Here is an 18,261-nt window from a genome sequence, read left to right as displayed (position 1 = left end):
AATTGCATCAAAAGTCAAGAAACTGATTGTCATCTTTGTATTCTTCATTTTTTTAGAACCTCCAGTTAAAATCACCCATCCTCTTGAAAACATTGACACTCCAGAGAAGGAGAACGTGACGTTTGAGTGCGAAGTGTCCAGGTCCAACGCAGAAGTGAAGTGGTTTAAGGTATGCTTACAGATCCAATACATGTATATTACAAACACCACCTATCTTTCTGCATGATTATTCCTCCCCGTTAAGTTAAATCCCCCCCATTGTTCATTTGGTGATTGTTGTTGATTGGTTCAGGCAGCCTTTGGAAAGGTGGAGGGTAGGAGAAGTGAGAGAACTTCAGGACGGGAAGTTGATTAGATAATGCTGACTCTGCCACAGGCTGCCCCCGACCTCAGCTTCCATGAAATAACAGTCCCTTATTTGTAAACTAAATATCTATAGGTAGTTTCTGAACGAGGGCTGAAGGCCACCGCTCTGGTTGAACGAATTAGGAGTTTGAATGCTTCCTCCTACTATTAGATCCTTTATTGTATCTGAAGGCTATTTTGGGCAAATGTTTAATGCCTGTTTTATGAATAATAATGAATAATTGTATTCAGCAATACAAAAAAAGTCACACCAAACTTTTGATAGCTAGCGCTTCATTTTGTAAAATATTGCACTGTTCTTTTTTGCCCCATAATATAATGTTTTCAGGCAGCTGCATATCACCCATTTGTATGATTCTCGCTCTGTTATCTGATCCCCGATCTACTAAACACCCCGACTCCTTATCATACTGCCTGTGGGGAACAATAGAATGGCTCAGTCTCAGTCTCTGACTAATGAAAAGTCTATGGAGGAACGGACTTCATTAGCATCGCCATAAAGCATCAGCTCAGTGTTGTGTTTGACAACAATGGCGGTTCCAGGTCTGCAGATAAAGGAAGTTTATTAGGAGAATGAGAGGAATAAAGCACACAGCTGAACAGGGTATAGAGATCTTCATTTGCACTCGTTTGGATCATTTTAGGACGGATCTCAGCTACGTCCAAGCAAGAAGATCACCATCATTTCACAAGGCAAGAAAAGGAGTCTCACAATTCACAAGTGTGAGTATGAAGATAAAGGAACGTACATTTGTCAGACGGGAGAAGATCAAACTTCGGCCAGCCTAACAGTCCACGGTGAGCACCGGCCCTTTAATTCAGTTCAAAGAATTTTGCTTCCGGCTGCTTTTTGTCTAACCTTATTACATCACCCATGACATCACTAACATGCAGATATTTGTCCTGTGAGTGTTTCACTGCCTGCCTAATCAATGAGTAGCTTTTCTTTTAAAGCTCCTCGAAACAATCGCTCAAAAACACAAAAGATATGTTCAAACTTTTTTTTACGTATTGGTGAGGTTTACTAGACTTTCCCACCTAAAAATAATGTTTAACCCTTTTCTGAAATTCGATTACAATTAACCCCACTCACAATTAGAGTGAATTGATAGAAGGAGATAAAGCATCTCCAAGACAGTTAAACGCTTAACCTCTTGACATTCGACATACGTATGAGTAAACATTAAGGTTCTTCGAATGCAAGGGGTTAATTTCCAAGCCGGACATATTGGGATCCCTCCGTTTTTATCCTGTAAACCGTTCCCCTGTTTCAGTCGTTCTCCGCTGAACCCTCTCCAGAATATCATTATCCTTCTGGAGACGGGGTCTCCAGGACTGCACGCAATACACAGACAGAAGTATAGCCCAGAATTTCTGGGAACTCCTCCAAAAGTCATTTGCTATCTTTTATGGCTCCAATAAAAATGAACTGTTGGCAAAGTTCCCGGAAAATCCGGGGAGAGGGCAGGAGGGACTCAAATTCAAAACCAATATTCAAAGGCTCCTCGTTCCTTTAGTTTACAAAGTTTCATACGAATCACTGAATTAGTCAAAATTTGGTTAAAGTTATAATTTCGTGCAAATCCGAGCGCATGCGTCTGGCTGTCACCATGTTGTCTCTGCCGTCTCACATACATGTCTCATTATCCATCCCGCTCCATTCAAACCATAGCACGAGACATCCAGATCATTAAGCCGCTGGTGGATGTGGAAGTGGTGGAGAAGGAGAGCGCCTCGTTCCTTTGCCAGATTTCTCACGACGATGTCCAGACACAGTGGTACAAAAACAATGTAAAGCTAAGAGCGGGAGACAATGTTAAGATGCGCCAGGAAGGTGAGTGCCTTCAGGTCGACGCGAAGCTGGGGGAGATACTCCTGGGCACGCCAGTTGCCTCTTACTTCTTCCCACCAAGTGATTGTCCGCGGTAGCTGGACCAGCAGAGGTGGCCCCGTTCCCCATTTAAAGAGAACACTTATGGTGTCTTGGGTTCCGTGATTGGTTAAAATGAAACAATGTATCATCCTTATCACAGCTGGGTAAAAAAAAATGTTCCACCAAATCCAAAAAGCTATGGAAAGCCCAGTTTGGCCCCAAAAGCTGTGGAAACTCCCAGTTGCCACGGGCTATTACTTCTCAAGCATTTAAGAAACAAATTGTTTATGTTTCTTCCCGCTTTGGCAAGCATCTATGTTTTATAAGAGTAACTGCGGAAGTGAAGCTTCCACGGGAGTGTTTTTAAAAAAACTTTTTTAAGCTCTAATCTTGAGTTTTTAATATCGATCAAGTACCTAGAAAGATGACGACTTAAGGTTAAGCGCCTTTAAGGGTTTAGCTCTATGTTCTCACCTAGTCGTGGATCGAATAAAATAAAAAAATGTTTAGCTTTCACTTAAAATGATTATAATTAATTATTTCATGTAATTTATAGAATGTCTGCAGATTCTACGAAGCTATAACAATGAGAGAAAATACAAAATGAACAATAAATTTAAAGGGATCCAGCGGCCATCATCTGCCCTTTAATAATAGCTGAGTGTCGCATTTAAATTAACATTTTTTGGGGGTACAAATGGATGGGGGGGGTATTTTTTCCGGCCCCTAGCTCCTTGGCTTGAAGAAGGTGCTCTTGGCAGAAAGGATCTCTTGCTTACTTTTGGGCATGCGCAGTATACTTTAGTTTCCCTACCAGCCATTGGCTGCTATAAGTGGTTGAAACCGGCATTGAGTAGCGGAGGTCGATGCCCCTGGAGCTCTGGGCAACGTATATTAAAGTTATATTTTAATTTTTGTCGTTGAGGCTGTACAGAGCACTATGGAAAAAAAACATGAACTTTATTTCTGATTTGCCCTTGTAGAATGTAAAAAAAAATAAGATTTCAGTTTTTTGTAATTATCTTGAATTGTATTTTCTAGGACGGACCTTTGTATTACTTTTTAAGAGCGTCCAGTCTGAAGATGCAGCTGAAATTAAATTTGTGGCTGAAGCAGCGGAGTCCCGAGCCAAGCTGAGCATTAAAGGTACGTTCAATGGCTTGGCAGCCTCCCGTAACAGCGATGTTCCTACCGTGTGTCCAGACAGTTTGTATAACGAGCTCGTTTTTTTGCTCGATAAATATTTGATGCAGATCGGCCCCATCCGGCCCCCATCTAGTCACCCGTTTCTCCTGCTGTAAAGATTCAAACCTTAATCACTTGTTGGTCTCGTCTTAGATGCAGGAGCTGTATGTCTATCCCATGCATGTTTAATACCCTCACTGTATTACCCTCTACCACTTCTGCTGGGAGGCTGTTCCACTTATCTACCACCCTCTCAGTAAAACCTCCTCCCATTCCATCTAACCCTCTAGTGTTGGATTCTGGTCTCTTGTTGTAACTTTTCTCCTCCTCATCTTCATTGAGTGACATCATAATCTTATAACCATCATTTATTCCACAGAACTTCCAGTGAAAATCATCAAACCGTTGAGGGACAAGATCGCCATCGAGAAACACAGGGTGTTCCTTGAGTGCCAAGTGTCTCGAGCCAACGCCAACGTGACTTGGTATAAAAAGGACAAGGAGATCGCCCCGGGTGATAAGTATGAGATCGTGAGCCAAGGACTGTACAGAAAGCTCATCATTAACGAGGCCGAGTTTGAGGATGAAGATACTTACACCTGTGATGCTGTAGACGACAAGACGTCGGCCAAGCTGTTGGTTGAAGGTAATTGTGACGGGTAGTCTTCTTCTTGGGGTGCTCTAGGAAACCCTTCTCTGTGCTTATTGGTGTTTTGGGAAACTCATCTATATTATTATTATGATTTTTAGAACAATCTATCAATATCGTGAAAGATCTGACCGACGTAGAAGTGACTACGCCTGAAAAGGCGACTTTTGAATGCGAGACGTCGATAGTATCGGTGAAGCCACCAAAGTGGATGTTGGGCAGAGATGTTCTTCAGGACGGAAAGGATGTTACCATAGAGCAGGAAGGAACCACACACCGTCTAATACTCTGGAAAACGACCCCTGAGATGACGGGAGCTGTCCAGTTTCATATTGGAAAATCCAAGTCCTCGGCCAACCTGGTCGTAAAAGGTATTCAAGTTCTAATGATTTAACAGTGACCCGAATTAACCCGGAAAGAACACCCAGGATTAATTATTAGAATAACAGAAAAATCAGCACATGGGTAAAAATAGCAATTTTTTTTTTTATAATGTATCAATTATTAAGGTATAGTCTATAAAAAAAAAAAAAAAAAAAAAAAAAAAAAAAAAGAAATGCACATAGGGGTGCATTTTGGATGGAATTCATTTTTAAACCTTCTTTAGCTATTCAAGTTAGAAAATGAGACATCTGGAAAATGCACTCCGATGTTCATTTAACATGAAAAATAGAACTGAAATGAACCTTTATATTTATTTTATTTTATAAGCTCAAAGGGGTAGCACAAAATATAGCGACGCAAAATATGCTTTTTTTTTGTATCAGATATCCCACTGAAGGTAACCCAGAAAATGGAAGATAAGAGCGTCAACGAAAACCAGACTGTCATTTTATCTTGCGAATTCAAACCGGCACCCAAATTTGTAGAATGGTACCGGGGCAAAACTCTAATAGAACCATCAGAGAGATACAAAATAAAACAGGACATGCACATGGCTGAGCTCCGGATCGTCAAGGTGAATCCAGACGACGCCGGCGTGTACACCTGCAAAGCGGGAAACGTGGAGACATCGGGCACACTGGCCGTCAAAGGTAAGAAAGAGCTGGAAGGGGCAAATTTTTTACACTTCAGGGATCAAACAGTATGCTTTTTTTTGACAGTGGCTGCCTCGAGTAAGGAAGGCACATGATACATTGTTATTTTTTTATATACTATGTAAACATACTTGACCATTTGAAAAATATAAATTTTGATATGTGAACTAATTTTATCGCCCCTTTACTTCCAAAATATTTTTTATTTATGCAATAAGTTGGTCCTTAAAGAAAAATGCCCTAGGTTACCAATAGGTGGCACTCGATGAAAATACTGGTAAATAACTGAATTCATGAAAAAAAATAAAGTAACATCACCATTGAATATGTAGACCATAAACACATGCCCAAAAACCTATTGAATAAACAATCAAAACTAAGCATTTCAAAGTAATAACGATGGAATAGAAGGAAGAAAATTCTGCCATTTCTAATTGTTTCATCAAGCAATTTTATTGGTAATTATATTAAACAAATAATTAAACCGAGTAATATCAGGGTTCATAAATTATGATGAATAATTATAGGAGGAACTTTATCGAGTTTATCTCACAGAGAAAAATCCTCTAATTTCTTCCATAAGCCTTTAGAGAATTAACTCAATTCATTGTTATTGAAATCGCATGCCCTCACCTAAAACTCACAAACTTTGTGGTTCCTGTCCAGTTCAGTCTGGTCAGTTTAGTTAACCTTTAATTTAAATGTTCTTGTAGTGAACAGACCCCAGAGTCAGTAATCCATCTTCTTGTAATTAAACAATAAATTGCAAGTCACGTGGCAACATTTTCATTTCAATTTTTCTTAGCCCGCGACGTGAAAGTGTTGAAGCCTCTGGCCAACGTAGAGGTCGAGGAGGAAAACGGGGCAATGTTTTCTTGTGAGTTATCTCATGACGATGAGGAGGGCGAATGGTTCCTCAATGGCACTCTCCTCTACTCCAACAACGTCAATGACATTAAGAAGATCGGAGGTACTCACACGCTGACCCTGAAACAGCTGGCACCAGAGGACTCCGGGACAGTGAGCTTCAACACCAAGAAATTGTCCCTCAGCGCCGAGCTGAAGGTCAAAGGTTGGTGAACTATCTCATGCCTAGTCATAGAACTCACTTTTAACTGAAATCACAGTGGTATTGAGAGTTTTAATAATATGTACATTGATCCGCAAGCAATAATTTATACAATTTTTATAAAAAAGTCTTTTGCGTATCAGTCACCCGTAACGTGATAGAACTCGCTACACATAGAGTAGATCCTTCTTATTTATTATAAGGAGGAAGGAAGCCTTGAATAGATCTTGGCGTATCTTATAAGATGCTAATTTGTTAAAAATAATAAATATAAAAAATAGCTGTATTATTCTAATGCCAAATCAACCTTAATGATATATTTTATGAAATGAATCTCACTCCCGGTAATATTGTACATAAACATAGTGAATGTAGTTTCTTTTAATAGAAATATATTGTGATCTGAGATTCCATCAGTTTTCTTATTAACCCCTTAATGACAAAGGCATGTACGGGCTCAAAATGCATTGTTTTCCGTGGGTTTAGGGACCGCCCATTGTCCTTAAGGGGTTAATAGTTTGTAATGGCTGGTTGCTAAGATCTGTTGCTAAAAGTTGTGTCATTGTGAGGTGTGTCGGTTGTATCTTCTGCACCCAGAAAAGGCAGCTGTGTTCATGAAGTCCCTGGACGACGCGGTTGGGGAAGAACGTGGGATTATAACCCTGGAGTGTGAAGTCTCCAAACCCAAAGTCAAGCCAGTGTGGAAGAAAAACGACGCGATTTTACCCAACGGCGACAAATATCAGCAAATGCAGGCCGGGAAAACCGTGTGCTTGATTATCCATGACCTGAGCAGGAGCGATGCGGGGCTGTATACGTGCGATATCGGGACAGACGTCGCAAGGTCTAAAGTCAGCGTTCAAGGTACAGCTTTACAGCTCATTGTAATATTTATCTGTATCGCACTGTGGGCCTTTGCTTCCCAGGTTCTTCTTCACCTGATACCCCCTATTGCCTTCCCTAATGCCCCTCTTTACTAGGAGCTCGGAATGTTTGCTGGGTATGAGGGGATCGCAGGGTTCTACAGCCCTAAAAACCTCGATAATACCCAGCGATAGGGCACAAAGTCACAAGCCCCCTCCCCAGGAACGCCTCTTAAATGGAAGTGCCCCTCTTTCATCGGTAGATACGTCAATCCTTAATCAAAACTCTCTCGCTCTCGTATTATTGTTATTCCTCCCCCTTTTTAACTTTGGCTTCTTCGTTTCTCAGAGCTCAGTATCGGAATAACCAAACGTCTGAGGACCACGGAAGCCAAGGAGGGCGAGAGCTGTGTCTTCGAGTGCATCCTTTCTCACGAAAGCATCGATGATTGCTGCTGGAGCGTCAACGGCCAGACCATCGAGGACGACGACCGGTTTGAGGTCTCCAATAAGGGTCGTAAATACATGCTCACCATTAAGGAAGTGAGGGCCAGCGACTCGGGTGAAGTGGTCTTCACAGCTCGCAATTTGACTTCCAAGGCCTCGCTTATAGTGAAAGGTAACTTTTCCTTCTGTGGCTTTAACTCCATTTAACCCTTTTTCCTCTTGAATTGTCCTTCTGAATTCTGCCCTACGTGTTACAAAGTATCATTTTACACCTCGACTTATTAACAATGTTTCGGAATGTTGAGAACCAAAGTGCGAGAGAAACCACCAGAACTTTGTTATTTTGAGAAACAGCATCAAAAAAATATTAAAAATTGCCAAGATGTACAAAGGTTTCTCCACTAATGAGGATTCTTCAACCCCCCCCCCCAAAAATGATACTTAAGCGGCTTTCCTGCCATGTTTTGAGATGGACAATCCCTCCAATCTGAAATTATATAAATATATAGATATAGATACATTTTATTACAAAAACTCTTTATTTGCAAATCAATTTTCAATAATGAAAAAATTAATAAATTCTGTTGTAGAAAAGCCGGCCGTGATAGCGAAACCTCTGGAAGATAGGACGGTGACCGCGGGAGAAGACGTTGTCCTGAGATGCGAGCTCTCTAAGCAGGACATAAACATAAAGTGGACAAAGGATGGAAAGGTGTTGAAGAACACCCAAAAATACGAACTCATCCAAGAAGGGACAGAGGCCAGGTTGACGATTCATGAAGCCACGTCGAAGGAGTCCGGGGAATACGTTTGTGAAACTAGCGTCTCCAAGACCAAAGCCACCGTTCTAATCACAGGTAGGACAAAGATCCATCTGGAGGACGGCAAAGTTCCCGGCGGGAAGCCTGAGTCATTTTACTTTTTCTTGATGTTTTTATAGAAAAGCCAAATCGCTTCACCAAAGAGATCTCGGACATTGAAGAGGAGGAAGGGGAAACGGCGGCGTTCCTGTGTGAGACGGAAAAATCTGCCGCATCGGCGACCTGGAGGAAAGGAAGCGCCGAAATCAAACCAAGTGACAAGTATGAAATTAAGCAGAAGGGCAATGTCCTCAGTCTGACCATCAATGACCTAAAGGAGACAGACAGTGATACTTACGTATGTGACATTGGTGAAGCGCAGACCAAAGGCTCGCTCGCTGTTAAAGGTAAATGAGTACCTGAGAATATCTCAACACAGATTACTTTGTGAAATATTTTTCCCTACGCATTACATTTACTGGTGAATACGCTACCATTCAAAAGTTTGGGGTCACTCGGCTGTTTTCATGGAAAACAAGGAGATTTCTGGCTGTAACATAATTACAAAAGGGTTTTCTAACCATCAATTATCCTTTTAAACTTAAACTTGGGTCAGCTAACACAACGTGCCATTGGAGCACAGGAGTGATGGGAGTGATAAAGGGCCATTGGAACACAGGAGTGATGGGAGTGATAAAGGGCAGTTGGAACACAGGAGTGATGGGAGTGATAAAGGGCCGTTGGAACACAGGAGTGATGGGAGTGATAAAGGGACATTGGGACACAGGAGTGATGGGAGTGATAAAGGGACATTGGAACACAGGAGTGATGGGAGTGATAAAGGGCCATTGGAACACAGGAGTGATGGGAGTGATAAAGGGCAGTTGGAACACAGGAGTGATGGGAGTGATAAAGGGCCGTTGGAACACAGGAGTGATGGGAGTGATAAAGGGCCTCTGTACCCCTATGAAGAGATTCCATAGAAAAATCAGCCGTTTCCAGCTACAATATTCATTTACAACATTAACCCCATCTGTGCTGTATGACAGTCTCATTCTCCAAAGAAAATAAGACCCTAGAATGGTGTAGAGATACTATATTTGTTTCTTGTATGTTGGCTGAATTTGTTTTGTTTCTTATTAAAGTAACCGTAAATGCATTATAAGGCGTAATGTTATTAAAAACTAAAACATAACTTTTAATTGATCAAATTAAACCCATGATCATCAAGTGTCTTGTTTGCTTACAAGTAAATTTAGCCCCTCTGATTGTTGGCACCGATATATGAAATAGCATAATACCCTATTTATGGCCATAATACCCATGAGGGTGGTAGAAAAGTGGAACAGCCTCCCAGCAGAAGTGGTAGAGGGTAATACAGTGAGGGTATTAAACATGCATGGGATAGAAATACAGCTCCTGAATCTAAGACGAGACCAACGACTGATTAAGGTCGAGGATGAAAGTGATTCTAGAGCCATCAATGGTTGATAAGGTGATAACAACACGACTTAACATTCTGAGCCGTGGGGTCCGGGTGAATGATCTCTATTTACATTTATCTATTTAAAGTCCGATATACTTTATTGGGTTCAGGGTCACTCTAAATGCAGATGTTGAATTATTCGTGTATTTTAGCCGCGCAGGCTTATTTCAAGCGTGAACTGCAAAGCACCGAGGCCGTGGAAGATGAAACAGCGACGTTGTCATGTGAAATATCCAACCCCAAAGCGGCAGTGAAATGGAAGAAAGACGAGAAAGCCCTCGAACCGAGTGAGAAGTATGAGATGAGAGTGAAGGACCACAAGGTGGAGTTGCTGGTTCATCATTTGGTGAAGGAGGACGCCGGGATTTACACCTGCGAGGCCGGAGAGCAAAAGTCTACAGCGACGCTAGCGGTGAAACGTAAGGAGCAAATATCTTTGTTAAAGACCAAAATGTGACATTAGCGTGATACATGTGAGACACATCGGAGGTCGGTAAGCTTAGCCCCCCAGGCACCGCGAAGCGTCTCAGACATAGAACTGAGTCTATCGCGCATGAGAATACAAAAAACAGTGGGGTGTCAGCTGAGTTACTTGACTTCCTAGCAGGGAAGGGCTGGCAGCTTCTGGCCCGGGCAGCCGATAAAGGCAAGTGGCCCCTTGGCCCCCTGTAACACATAATCACAGAACAAACGTACACGCTTACCCTAACACACATGCACAGTTACACTTACTCACTAACACACTTACACCCTCATGTTAACACATACTTCTTGCCATACACACTTACACATTCATGCTAACCCACACTTAGACATACACATTCGTTATCACACACACAGATACATATTTATTCTTACACAAACTTACAGATACACATTCATGCTCACACACAAATACTATTACTTAGACATACTCTCTCACTTACATACTCCCACCTTTACTCCTTTACGTGACCCCACTGGATTCTTACAATTGCCCCCCGAGCCTCTGGACCAGCCCGTCGCTGCCTACTTATAAAGTCAGCAATTTATTATAGACCTGAATAGATCTCCTACGTTTTACCTATAAAATATATGCTCTTCTTCCCCTATGGCAGTAGGAAGCAACCCGCTCCAGGTTCCTCTCCAACCATTTGTGATCTTTTTTTCTTTTTTTTACAGCTGTGCAGGTTCTCTTTAAACGCGGTCTCAGGAACGAGAAAGTCAAGGAGGGAGTCTCTGTGAAACTGCACTGCGAGCTGAGCAAGGCCGGCGCCCCCGTCAGATGGACCAAAGGAGAGCAAGCCCTCGAGCCCAGCGAGAAATATGACATTAAGCAGCAAGGAACAGTGGCTGAACTCTCCATCCTCAACGCCAAGCCAGAAGACTCCGGGGACTACACGTGTGACACAGGAGACCAAAGAAGCACAGCGCATGTGACAGTGACCGGTAGGAAGTCTGTGTGCATCATATACATACAGTGAGGGTATTAAACGTGCATGGGGCAGACATATGGTTCCTGAATCTAAGACGAGACCAACGACTGATTAAGGTTTGAGTCTCTACAGCAGGAGAGATGGGCGGCTAGACGGGGGCCGAATGGGGCCGATGTATATTCAGTTAGTGATACTTTTTAGTTCATAGATTTGGATGTAGAGTGACTTTCAAGACTTCAGAGGTATTTTCATGACATTTAAAGAAGGGACCTCTGAGAATTTGAAAGGTTTATGTGACGAATGCCATGAAAATGCATCTCTCTGCTTATTGATACATTTATAAGGGGCAGACAAACCACAGCTGCTGCTTACAAAGACGTATATCGCGTCCCCTAATTCCACCAAACGTTTGTTAAGCTCTCCCAGTTCGCTTTAAAGAAGACCTGAAGGACACGGACGTGGAGGAAGGCTCCTCGGTGACGTTGTCGTGTGTCATCACCAAACCCCATGCCCCTGTGGTGTGGAAGAAAGGAATTACGGTCCTGCAAGCCAGCGAGAAATACGAATTTATACAGAAGGAGACCCAGGTGGAGCTGGTTATCCGAAACGCGGTGACGGAGGATTCGGGGAGCTACACGTGTGATACCGGGGACCAGCAAACGTCCGCTCGGGTCAAAGTCTGTGGTAAGATGATACACTGTAGCAAACCGCGGAACAAGGAATTAAACCTGCTTGGGAAATTTAAGGAAATACTAACTTTTCCCATTTGTAGAAAAAAAGTTAACCTTTTATATAGTGTATTTCCCCCCCAATTTTCCATCTGTTTCTCCTGTGCTTTCCATAGAGGTACCAGCGCAATTCACAGAAGAACTGAAGCATCAGGAGGTGACAGAAGGAGAAGCGGCCACGCTGCGCTGCCAACTTACTAAATCCGACGTCACGGTGCAATGGAAGAAAGAAAACAGAACCATAAAACAGAGCAAAAAGTACAAGATACGGCAGGAGGGCGCGGTGTCCGAGCTGATCATACGGGATCTCGAGCCAGAAGACGCTGGAGATTATTCCTGTGTGTGCGGAGAACAGCAAACCACAGCCACGGTGAAAGTAACCGGTAATGCCGTCTCCTCCTCTACAATATTTATCAGGATATTAATTGGGGTGCTCTGAGTGGTCTGGGATAGAATGTAGAAAATCACCACCTGAAGGTTTACAGGGAACTCTTTAAATATAATGGTGCTCCGGGTGCCTTCCTTAGTGCTCCTTCACATCATGGACCCCCTCAGCCCAATCATACATAGTCCAGAGGTCAGTATACCGTCCAGGGCCGGCCTTAGGGGTGTGCGACCTGTGCGACCGCACAGGGCGCCATGGTTGCAGGGGCGCCTGACCGGGACTTAGATTAAAGCATCGGTTTTTTTTTTGTTTTTTTTTAAACTTTATTTAACATCATTGATGTTAAATAAAGTTTAAAAAAAAAAAAACGATGCTTTAATCTAAGTCCCGGTCAGGGGCGCCGAGCGGTTGCTCGCGAAGTTCTCGGCAACCGCTCGGCGCCCCTTACTCTCCGTGACTCCGTCGCGGTGCCGGCATCTCATGTTGAGCGCCGGACTATACCGGCGCTCAACATGAAATGCCGGCAGAGCGAGAAGACGGATGCCTCCCGCTCTTACCGCAGGACTCCGGCAACAAGGTAAGTGGGGGGGGGGATAGTTTGAAGGGGCAGAGGGGGGGGGTAGTTTGAAGGGGCAGAGGGGGGGGTAGTTTGAAGGGGCAGAGGGGGGGGTAGTTTGAAGGGGCAGAGGGGGGGGTAGTTTGAAGGGGCAGAGGGGGGGGGGGTAGTTTGAAGGGGCAGAGGGGGGGGGTAGTTTGAAGGGGCAGAGGGGGGGTAGTTTGAAGGGGCAGAGGGGGGGGTAGTTTGAAGGGGCAGAGGGGGGGTAGTTTGAAGGGGCAGAGGGGGGGGTAGTTTGAAGGGGCAGAGGGGGGGTAGTTTGAAGGGGCAGAGGGGGGTAGTTTGAAGGGGCAGAGGGGGGGGTAGTTTGAAGGGGCAGAGGGGGGGTAGTTTGAAGGGGCAGAGGGGGGGGTAGTTTGAGGGGGGGTAGTTTAAAGGGGCAGAGAGGGCGGGTAGTTTGAAGGGGCAGTGAGGGGGGGGCGCCAGAGGAGTAGTCCGCACAGGGTGCCACAACGCCTAAGGCCGGCTCTGATACCGTCTGATGCCTCGATCCGGTATACAATGTCATTTCCTAAAGTTTGGCATCAGTAGGTTATGTACAGACCGCGAGGAAAGAGCGTTAGGTGAGAGGCCTTTGCTCATGACCTCACTTCTAGACTCTTAAGTATCTGCTGAGGGGTAGCCCAAGGGGCCGATACCATGGTCCACTAAGGTAAGCCTGGACCCAGACCAACTGGCCCTTTTTGTCTTAGTGGAACCTAGAAATCACAACTGAATGATGTGTTGTTGAAGAAAGAGAGCGAGCGAGAGAGAAAGAGAGACCTTTACTCAGGAGATACTGTGAGCTGAGAACTAAAAATAATAAATATTAAACCGCCGTAATCTCTGTGTCTAGTAACCAATAGGATGTAGAGTTCATGCTAGATATGTATTCATATCACAGTTTATTTTAATTTTATCAGTTTTTTCTTTTAGTATCTTCATTTGAAAAACATACAATTGATAAAAGTGATAAAAGGCAATTAAATGAATTAAACAAAATAATTTTTTTTTCTTCAAATGGTGATCGGCTATGAAGACTTCAGTTTTTTTTCCAATTGGCCAATTTCTAAAGGGACAAAATAATGATTTGTATATTGTTTGATGATATTGTTGTCTTGCTTATTTTGGAGAATTCATGTTCCGTTATAGCTACCCTCAAAAAAAAAACTAACAACCCATGTATATGTTCCATCCTACACCAGCTCTCCCACACGAATTCAAGGAAGAGCTGATGAACAAAGAGGCCGTTGAAGGCGACTCGGTCACTTTGCGCTGCGAACTGACCAAGTCTGGAGCTTCTTTAGAATGGAGGAAAGAAGACAAAACCCTCCAACCAAGCGATAAATACAAGGTCCTTCAAGATGGCCTTATCGCTGAGCTCGTTATCAATAACGCGGACCTTCATGATACCGGGAAGTACACCTGTGTGTGCGGAGACAAGCAGACAGCGGCAAACGTCACCATCAATGGTAAAATATATGTCTTGATGTCCAGACATCCATTAACCTCAAATGTCTGGATGTTCTTCCATCTTCTGTGTTCCATCTTAACATTCACTCTTCTTCGCCTTCTTTTTGTCATCATCTTCATTGTTTCCCTCGCAGACCATCTCACGTTATTGTCATCTTAACCTCTCGTGGGTTTGAATCATGCCCTTTGTATTTAAGTAAACTGTTTCATCCAAACGTTTCTAAGCCTTCTACATTCCGTCCCGTTAGCTCTACCGCCAAGGTTTAAGGAAGGCCTACAGAACAAGGAAGCCGTCGAAGGGAGCTCGGTAACTTTACGTTGCCAGCTGACCAAACCCAACGCTTCCCTGGAATGGAGGAAAGGAGGAAACCTTCTCAGAACGAGTGATAAATACACTTTTATCCAACAAGGTCTTGTCGCGGAGCTGCATATCAGCAATCTGGTTCTACAAGATGCCGGGGAGTATACCTGCGTGTGCGGAGACTACAAGACAACGGCTTCGCTGAACGTGAATGGTAAAACAATGCTTTATTTTGAGGGTTTTTTGGCGTCTTTTTGTTATTTGTTTGCCTCTAACATACGACCATCTTCTTCATCATCATTCTTACACAATGTTTGCATTTACCATTCTTTCCCGCATTGTCTCATCCCCCCCCCCATTTTTCATTGATAAACTTTGGTTACAAATCTTCGTCTTGCTGTTCTAATTGGATACATTTTACACCGTCCTCCAAAGTACCTTTTTTTTACATTTATACAACAATTTGTTTTGTTGTTTTTTTCATACAGCTGTATGTGTCATATATTAATTCATTCCTATGAATACTGGCAAATTACCCTCAAAACTAAATAATTTCCAGAAATATCATTTTGTTTCTTAGTCTATTGGTTGTTCTGTGTTGTTCAGCAGAAGAAAAACGCGTTAAGATCTAATCCTTCTTCTGATGAATTTTGTGTCAGCTCTTTTGCCAAGGTTTAAGAAAGAACTAAGGAGCAAGGGATCTTTTGAAGGTAGCACAGTGACCTTGCGCTGTGAGCTGACAACGGCTAACGCTTGTCTAGAATGGAGGAAAGGACACAAGATTCTCAGTCCGAGCGATAAATACTCATTCAACCAGGAAGGTTGTGTTGGAGAGTTGGTTATCAGTCACTTGGTTCTTCACGATAGCGGGGAGTACACTTGCATATGTGGCAATCATCAAACAACGGCTTCTGTAACTGTGAATGGTAAAATATAACCCAGAATTTCCCTGGCATCTTATTCACTGTCTCCACCACAAACAAACAATCACTTATGAGTTACTGAAACGATGTTTTGGCACGCGGTCTGTCCTCAAGCACCCCCCTTCATCACCATCATCCATCACGTTCTCCTCCGTCTTCATCTTCCATCTTTTTGCATGTTTTGGAAAATGTTTTATGCATGTTTTCCATCACCTTATCACGATTATATCATGGTAGATTTCCAGCTCACGTTGTTACGGTAAATTATTGGTTTTTTTTTCCATAAGTTATTGGTGGAAAAAAGGACTTTTCAATGATTTTCTAGAATACCTCAAGTTGTCTGACAAACAAGGAGAATTGTGGAGTAACGTTCTAAATGTAGGGAAACTCCATCAGTGGAATGTTCGAGGTTCTCCAACATGTAGCAAGAAAACCTTCTGTATCACCAGATACCTTCTCCAGTTTTTAGAGCTTCTGCTAGAGACAGCAAATGGACCAATGCTGATGTCATGTGTCCTCTTTGGATTTCATGTCCATATGTTGATCATGTCTTTAATTCCATGGACTGGTGATTCCAGACGATACCTAACGCCCTGTTCATTTTACGCCAGCCTTACCACCGCAATTTAAAGTACCGCTAAAGAGCAAGGAAGCCGTCGAAGGACAATCGGTCACCTTCCGCTGTGAACTGACCAAGCCCAACGCTTCTCTGACATGGAAGAAAAGCAACCAGATTCTCGAACCAAACGATAGAGTCAGGACCGTCCAGAAAGGCCTTGTCGCGGAGCTGGTGATCAGCAATCTCACTCTGCAAGATGCCGGGGAATATACGTGTGTTTGTGGAGATCAGAAAACGTCAGCTTCGTTGGCAGTGACTGGTAAAAAAAAAACAAAAACAAAAAACACCCAAAAAACTCTTGATTTCCTACTAACACCACATTGATCTTTGTTTGGATCTGTTCACCTCTTGATTTATAAGAGTAACCTTTTGAAAATACATCTTATTTTGCATATCTACCATTTTGGGATGGTTTCAGCCTTTTGCCTTAAGTACCTTAAATATCTTTCTTTTTAGTGCTTAAGAGCTAAACTCATTTTCAATAGAATTTTAGGAAAACATTATTTGTGCGCCAACATATTTTTTTGATTTCTGCTGGTCATTGAGACAAAGCAGCCTGCAACTTGTTAATTACAGGCTGCTTTCTTAACGTTCCTTGGACATGGTACAAAATAACTTTATTGAGCTTCTGTGACATTAACATTTACTCTCTTTCAAAATTATGTAGCTCAATTTTCAAATAACCAATTGCCAAAATGATCACTGGATTTTTTTTTGTATGCAAACCGGCACCTTGGGGTTATTTGATCCATAAGCAAATACCGAATTCCCACGGGCGTTTATACCGAAAAGTGGCCCTCGACATTTTTTGTTACCCCAATGTTTACCAATACTTTGTATTTATAGCGCTCCCTGTAATTTTCGTGGAAGAATTGAGAGATGACGTGGCGACAGAAGGTCAGACCGCCATCTTGCGTTGCGAGCTGAACAAGTGTGACGAAACCGTTTCTTGGAAAAAGGAAAATCGAGCGCTCGAAGCAAGTGACAAATACATTATGCTGCGGGACGGGGGTTCCGCCGAACTGAAAATTCAGAACCTTGAACTGAAAGATGCCGGAACCTATTCGTGCGTATGCGGAGACCAGCAAACCAAAGCAACCGTGACAGTGCAGGGTAACTCGTGTGTTCCGCGGACGGAAAAAGCTTTTTTCTTTTTAAAAAAAACAAACAAACCCATAATAGTGATTTCTGTGTTATTTTTTTTAAAAAAACATATTTTTCCCATTTCTAGTTTATCGGGCCCGGACTGGTCATCTGGCGCACTTTACAAATACTCGGTAGGCCGGTTGCCGACGGCGATCCGTACTCCAGCGGCAGACCGGCGTATAATTCTGTTTATTTGTTCATAGACTGGATATGTCCTGTCATATTAGCATAAAAAATGTGATACGCGGCCTCTCATATCCAGCCGTCGGCAGCACTTATGTCATTTGGGGGCCACCATCTTTAAAGTGCCAGGGTCTATTCATCATCCCCAGTAAGGCCCTGGCGTATGCTGTTATGTTCTTCGATATCTTTTTCCATTGGCCTTCCAATGTTTCCTTGCCTTGATTCCATTATCTACCTTCTCTATCTACCTCATGTTTTTTAACTATATTCCCCAAGACGGAATAGGTGGTGACCTCAGAGAACATCCTGAAATCTTACATTTTTTTTCTTTAAAAAAAAAAATTCTGATTCAAAAACCTATTTCTTATATTTTTTGACCCGTGCGTTTCAGCTGCTCCGTTCTTTTGCTTTCCTTAGAATTGCCGGCACTTTTCAAAGAGGGATTAAAAAATAAGGAAGAGGTCGAGGGTCAGAGCGTCGCTTTCCGCTGTAAGATGACTAAACCCAACGCCAAGGTGGAATGGAGGAAAGGTCACGAAACCCTTAAAGGCGGGAAAAAGCATAAACTGCGACAGGAGGGGGTCGCAGCGGAACTAATAATCAGCGATCTGGAACTGAAGGATTCTGGGAATTACACGTGTGTTTGTGGAGAGGAGGCCACTACAGCAACCTTAACAGTGACGGGTAAACATTTATACCATGCCCTGTATCTTTTACT

At 43.0% G+C, this 18,261-nt stretch overlaps 1 protein-coding gene across 1 annotated transcript in view; it reads left to right on the top strand.

Annotated features, from left to right (window-relative positions):
• Window positions 1-18,261, top strand: part of OBSCN (obscurin, cytoskeletal calmodulin and titin-interacting RhoGEF) — a 118,228-nt gene that overhangs the window by 41,194 nt on the left and 58,773 nt on the right. Inside the window, exons 26-46 of the mRNA XM_053468302.1 lie at window positions 57-169; window positions 1,011-1,164; window positions 2,039-2,200; window positions 3,281-3,385; window positions 3,804-4,070; window positions 4,175-4,444; window positions 4,841-5,107; window positions 5,916-6,182; window positions 6,777-7,043; window positions 7,392-7,661; window positions 8,080-8,346; window positions 8,430-8,696; window positions 9,928-10,194; window positions 10,937-11,203; window positions 11,608-11,874; window positions 12,035-12,301; window positions 14,104-14,370; window positions 14,620-14,886; window positions 16,207-16,473; window positions 17,061-17,327; window positions 17,961-18,227. Of these exons, the coding sequence (XP_053324277.1) occupies window positions 57-169; window positions 1,011-1,164; window positions 2,039-2,200; window positions 3,281-3,385; window positions 3,804-4,070; window positions 4,175-4,444; window positions 4,841-5,107; window positions 5,916-6,182; window positions 6,777-7,043; window positions 7,392-7,661; window positions 8,080-8,346; window positions 8,430-8,696; window positions 9,928-10,194; window positions 10,937-11,203; window positions 11,608-11,874; window positions 12,035-12,301; window positions 14,104-14,370; window positions 14,620-14,886; window positions 16,207-16,473; window positions 17,061-17,327; window positions 17,961-18,227 (5,079 nt within the window). The remainder of the gene's footprint in view (window positions 1-56; window positions 170-1,010; window positions 1,165-2,038; window positions 2,201-3,280; window positions 3,386-3,803; window positions 4,071-4,174; window positions 4,445-4,840; window positions 5,108-5,915; window positions 6,183-6,776; window positions 7,044-7,391; window positions 7,662-8,079; window positions 8,347-8,429; window positions 8,697-9,927; window positions 10,195-10,936; window positions 11,204-11,607; window positions 11,875-12,034; window positions 12,302-14,103; window positions 14,371-14,619; window positions 14,887-16,206; window positions 16,474-17,060; window positions 17,328-17,960; window positions 18,228-18,261) is intronic.

The sequence above is a fragment of the Spea bombifrons genome, chromosome 5 (genome assembly GCF_027358695.1).
Source record: "Spea bombifrons isolate aSpeBom1 chromosome 5, aSpeBom1.2.pri, whole genome shotgun sequence".
Taxonomy (NCBI): Eukaryota; Metazoa; Chordata; class Amphibia; order Anura; family Pelobatidae; genus Spea; species Spea bombifrons.
Note: the sequence above shows the minus strand (reverse complement) of the source record. Positions and strands in the feature narration are given on the sequence as shown.